The sequence below is a fragment of the Helianthus annuus genome, chromosome 11 (assembly GCF_002127325.2).
Source record: "Helianthus annuus cultivar XRQ/B chromosome 11, HanXRQr2.0-SUNRISE, whole genome shotgun sequence".
NCBI lineage: Eukaryota > Viridiplantae > Streptophyta > Magnoliopsida > Asterales > Asteraceae > Helianthus > Helianthus annuus.
In genome coordinates, this window is record NC_035443.2 from 162,303,873 (window position 1) to 162,309,429 (window position 5,557).

At 35.7% G+C, this 5,557-nt stretch overlaps 1 protein-coding gene across 5 annotated transcripts; it reads left to right on the top strand.

Moving 5' to 3' along the window:
- On the top strand, nt 1-5,289 carry LOC110890865 (separase). 5 transcript variants are annotated; one of them, XR_004872747.1, is made up of 8 exons: nt 1-279; nt 1,612-1,704; nt 1,801-2,028; nt 2,113-3,303; nt 3,769-4,024; nt 4,106-4,298; nt 4,934-5,115; nt 5,212-5,289. XR_004872747.1 is itself a non-coding variant. In XM_035980011.1 (6 exons), the coding sequence occupies exons 1-6, from the start codon at nt 199-201 to the stop codon at nt 3,013-3,015; spliced, it is 633 nt and encodes a 210-aa protein (XP_035835904.1). In that variant the 5' UTR covers nt 7-198; the 3' UTR covers nt 3,016-3,485. The 5 variants fall into 5 exon arrangements, 3 of the variants coding, with proteins under 3 accessions (XP_035835904.1, XP_035835903.1, XP_021994208.1); XR_004872745.1 differs by having other exon boundaries at nt 7-279; nt 2,113-2,211; nt 2,811-3,303; nt 3,769-4,298; XM_035980011.1 differs by lacking the exons at nt 3,769-4,024; nt 4,106-4,298; nt 4,934-5,115; nt 5,212-5,289 and having other exon boundaries at nt 7-279; nt 2,113-2,211; nt 2,811-2,910; nt 2,984-3,485.
- Nucleotides 5,290-5,557: the final 268 nt, after the last annotated feature.

The window sequence follows — 5,557 nt, forward strand, 5'->3', positions numbered from 1 at the left end:
ACACACACATTTAGGTCTTGTTTTCACCCTAGCAGCCGTCATGTAGCAGCAGCAGCAGCCATTGTATTATATCTTATTCTATTTACTTATTCTTTTCACAATCTTTCTGAAGTTTTGATCTCTTGGTCTGCAAATCATTTTGTTTCATCGAAGTTTCATTCATTAATTTTGGGTTTGGATTTAAAATGGATCTTCTGGATGGATGGGATCTTAGAGATGGTTTTACCTCTCTCCAGTTGTTTTAGTTTTCGATCGTGGTTTTTCTGTTTAAATCTGAAGGTAAAAATCTTCTTTTAGATAAATTTCATTATTTATATGTTTGGGTTCAACATTTGATACGGTTGAGGGTATAAAAGTTGTATGTGGTTCCGATTCTTGTTTGTATTGCCCGTGTGCCCAGATTCTTATTTCATTAGGCCTATATTAACTTGTAGTGCTAACACCTTTTATTTGGGGTTTCGTGACAAATGACAAAAAAAGTGAAGTGAAATGTGAAGGTTACAGGGGTTATATAACATGTGTGTAGTGGAGGATTATGTAGATATGAGGTTATATATGTATGTATATATATGCGTGTGTGAGAGAGGCAAATTGTTCAACTCGTTATAATTTTCGTAAGGGATCCGGGTTCACTGGCTATAGCGCCCCTTGGGGCGGTGTGGGGAGGCACCATAGGGCACTATGGTGGCGTTATATCACCTTCCACTAAGGAAGGTCTTAGACTATCTTCAATGTTAGGCCATGGGGTATGGGGCGGGAGTTTGGGCGTGGGTTGGGAGAAAACGCCCAAGGCACCACCCCGGGTGGGCTTGGGTTGGGGCGTGGCCCCTTGGGGCTTGGCTTTCAAGCCGGGCGTGGGGCGGGGGAGCAACTGACATGGCGGGCTGTGAATGGTTATATATATATATAGGACAATGCTAGATAGAAAACCCTCATTTAGGTAGAAACTCTGGAAACCCAAATCTCCCCCCATTTTTACCCAACCTCCCGACATTTTTTTTTTGAAAAAAATTACACATGTAATATACATGTTTTAGAGTGTTTTGGGCCAAAAAAAAACAAAAAAGCGCCGAAGGGATTTAAAAAAAAAAAAACAAATTTCAGTGCCTAACATGTGTTAGGCAAAAAAGACAGAAATTGCTGATTTTTTTTTAAATTATCCCTTCGGCGCTTTTTTGATTTTTTTGGCCCAAAAGTCTTAAAAACATGTATATTACATGTGTTATTTTTTTCAAAAAAAATGTTGGGAGGTTGGGTTTTCTATATAGATAGGGTTTCCTATATAGCCCAACCCTATATATATATATATATATATATATATATATATATATATATATATATATATATATTAAAAAAAAGCTGAACCCAAGCCCCAACCGAAGCCCAACCATACCCCATGGTCTTAAAGACGTTTAGCTGCCTAATTAGCTGCCACGTCATCTCCTTACAAATCCTTAAGGAGATGTGTGTATATATATGATACTAGGCTATAGACCAGCATATTATACGGGCTGTTTGTATATATGTATATATTATAAATCTCTAAATACACAACCATGCCTTTGTATCTATCTTGCATTACCTTTGTTATCTGATTTGTTTTGTTTGCAGATAATATGTAAAGAAGTTGATGAGCAAAAAGTTCTATTATCGAGTGTCAGATTTAGAAATGTCAAAGAAAATCTTGGTTTGTTATTAGAGCAGGTATCTCTCACACTTTCTCTTTTCATTTATACATATGTGATATGTTCTTATGTTAATTTAAAGAATATAGCTATTGAGACATATTTCTTGTTTCAGGAGCTTGGAGCTTACAGGAAAATAAGGTTGCTTCGTCAAAACAGAAGTCAAACAATGCGAAAGACCATCTTAAAAATTCTATCACAAGTTGTTTACGATGAAGAAGATAGTGTTGTGCATATAAACATGATTCGAATTGCAAAAGTGAGGGGATCAGGAGAATCTGGATATGTAGATCTAAACGAGTGTCTTCAATCTTTATATAAAGCAAAAGAGACTATGGTGATGGTGAGTTACCTTTGAATTTTAGTTTCTTATCTTTTTTAATATATTTGAGTTTACCACTCTAATATTATGTATCTACCAATCCAGAGTGAGAACAAGAATGACTATGGTTCAGTTTGTAATACGCTAGCCGAGGCTCATTGCTTACGCACATTCTGTAACCAAGAGGCAAGACCAAACTCGAAGGTACTACCCCATAGCAGATCTGAATATTTACGCTTGTGTTCATATACTAGTAGTATATCATAATAAGGAAGTGACAATTTTGAACATGGGCGTAGCATAGTGGGGGCGGGAGGAGGCGGCCGACCCCCCGAACTTCTCGCTCAGTTGTGGAGAGTATGTAGTTTTCGTATAGAAATTTTTGGGTATACATGATTTTGACCCTCCGATTTTATAGAAATTTTTGGGTATATACGTTTTCGAGCCACCAGTCGGAAATCTCAAGCTTTACCACTGATTTTGAACCTTTTACTTGGTACTGGTTATGCTTTATCTCAAATGGACCAATAGAAAAAAGTTAGCTAAAAAACGGGTTGAAAGTTTTTGAGTCTTTTTTTAATGCTTACAACCATCTAAATCGTCTTTGTTCAAAGATTCAGGTTCGTATTTTAACATTATTGGTTTTCTAGTCGTAATTAATAAAATTGGCAAATCTGTGTTGATGGGTCACCCGTAATTTAAAATGTTACGTATCAATTAATTTTTGCTTAACCCCTGGACTATCTTGCTGCTTATACATTTTATCAAGTCTTTTATCTTGTATTAAAAGCTTTTTATTGAAGATATTGAGAAAGCTTTGGCGTTATGGTCGAACCAAAAACAACCCCCTGAAACTGTGTTGTTGTATCATGTTCGTGACTTATTATCTTATTATTACTGAAGGTTCATATTCTTGTGATCCTTATTATTTGTTTGTTTGTTTGGTGTGCCTCGTTTATGATGTCTTTTGTTGTAGGGTTACATGGGATTTCATTCTCGCGTACATGAGTTGATCATACGTGCTTATAAGTTCAAGTACAAAAAACATTTTTCAGACAAGTGTTTGACCATGCTTCACGAGTAGATGAGGCATTCATTGATACACTTTCAAAACACTTCGAATCGTTTAACTATGTGGACGTCTGGGAAAAGTGTTTGGAAAAATAAAAGACACCAACAGTTGATTTTCAACAGTTTCGTTTAACCATCTCTACTTTATCTTTCCCAAACAGTGTTGTTCAACCATCTCAACATTCAACAGATGATCATATCAAGGATATTGCTTCTAAGCACAGTGTACGGTTTTTATATTTTGGTTTTGCTAGAGGTGGCAAGATGGGTGCATTGATTAATGGGTCACAATGGGTTTGTGGCGGTCCAGTTTGTATATACTTTTCTATTTGCTTTCTTGAAACTAATTAATCTGCCAATTATGATTACAAAAGTGATCTACTTATATGAAAAAAATGAATTTACGAGGGAGGTTTTATGCATTGAAATACAATTGATTTCAACCGCCTTTTTTGGTTGAATCTTTTGGCCTTAATTCATTTGACCGGTTGGAAATGATCCATTTATTGTAGTTATGCTGATCTTTTATGCACATTCACCTTTTATTTTTCTTTTTTCAAATTTGTATTTTGATTTAAGTGAAAGAATGATTGGGGAGGGATCAATGAGGAGGGTACTTGATTTCTTTTCAAATCTTGTATTTCATAGACATTCCCTTTTCAAATCTGGCGAACTATATTTTCTTTGTAGACTCTTCTTTATGCCAAAGAATCCTATAAGGCGCGCTACAAACTTTTTAAAAAGGATTTCGTTCACGAAATGGGGCCCACAGATTTGCCCATTGGGAGTCGGACACGTAGATATAAGGTTACGAGTATCCGTATGCATCCTTCAGCTGCAACGGCTTGGTCAAATGCAGAGGATTCAAGCTACTTTGACGTTATTCTGACGCCGTGGAATGTGCTTTCTCGTTATCTTGAAAGCCTACTTCAAGTAGAATTTTCAAGTTTAGTGTTAAATTGAATTTTTTAACTTTTGTAATTGAAATTATCAAATTGTTGTTACATGTTTGGCTAATGTAATTCAGTTAGCAACTATCCGAGAGATTGTTGGAAAGGGTTCTAAGGCTGGAGATCATTTACTTTGTGGAAAGGATAAATCTATTTTACAAGGCTTGCCCAACTTCTCCTTCTCAGTCAGCTTCCTTACCGCCTTAGGTCTGCGATTTAATCTTCATTTCTCTGTGTTGGTGGGTCAGCTAGGTGTTGAAAACGAAAAGGGTATTTTTTTGTATGATCATCCAACATCCATAATGGGTTGGTTTAGGTTGACTAACATTACCGGCTCTGGGGGTGGGCGGGGAGGACCACCGACCACGGCCGATATTTCAAGGGGCACGTTTTTTTTAGGAAAAAACCCGATATGTATATGTAAAATATTTTTTAGAGTTAATTACTGTTTTCGTCCCTGTGGTTTGTCAAAAATCACTATTTCAGTCCATTAGTTTAAAAATTGCGATTTTAGTCCCTGTGGTTTCATTTTCGTAACCATTTCAGTCCACCTCGAAACCATTTCAGTCCCTGTACTTAACAGAACAATGGATTGAAATGGTTACGAAAGTGAAACCACAGGGACTGAAATGGTTACGAAAGTGAAACCACAGGGACTGAAATCGTAAATTTTAAACTAATGGACTGAAATAGTGATTTTTGACAAACCGCATGGACGAAAACAGTAATTAACTCTATTTTTTAATAGGGTACATTCATACAAACACCAACATAAGCCCCCTTACAAAACTATTCTTATGGTTTAGATTAGTTATTAACCCCTTTGGCATTAGGTTTAGACCTTTAGTGAGCCCAATACCCAATTTCGTTAAGGCATAAGGGCATATTTTTTCAAGCTCGAACAGGTTACACAAATTCTCAGGTATATTGTATCCCAATAATGGAGGGTTATGTCAAGGTGGAAGTGGATGATATGGTTGATAAACATAAGAAGTTGGAAGTCTATATAGTTGCCAAAACGAGTGAAGTTGCATTGGTTGAAGATTTGGTATATCAAATCGTTCAATGACTAAGATATGCTACAAGGGTATATTTTTGTTTATATATTATAATAATATAAATATATTTTAGTATATCAATACTTGCTATAATATTTGTTTTTTTTTTTTTTTATAAATTGTAGCTTTTAAACCAAGGGACACCAAGCATGTCACCTAGTGCCCCAATAATGGACACGAGTCGTGTGTCACATAGTCGTAGAGACGCCTCGCCAAAAATACATGATGATACCATGCTCACTTCATCTTGTCGTCCACAATTGGTAGCCATCCCATTTACTCTTATATTTATGATTAATTTAGTTACATTTGTTAGTGTTATAGCAATTTGTTTGTTATTTTGGATTTATAAATGCTATTACGAACTTCCACTTCTAACGGAAAATTAAAATCTTTTCAAGGCGGTTATGTAAATATGGTTAGTTTTCAAAAAAATGTTTATATAACAATTTGTGTATATATATATGTGTG

Bases quoted from the DNA above. Each gene is read 5' to 3' on its own strand.
- LOC110890865 (XM_035980010.1), top strand. From the start codon at position 199: ATGGATGGGATCTTAGAGATGGTTTTACCTCTCTCCAGTTGTTTTAGT. The intron at 280-1,611 runs GTAAAAATCTTC...TTTTGTTTGCAG, and splicing joins TTTTCTGTTTAAATCTGAAG to ATAATATGTAAAGAAGTTGA. The intron at 1,705-1,800 runs GTATCTCTCACA...TTCTTGTTTCAG, and splicing joins TTGGTTTGTTATTAGAGCAG to GAGCTTGGAGCTTACAGGAA.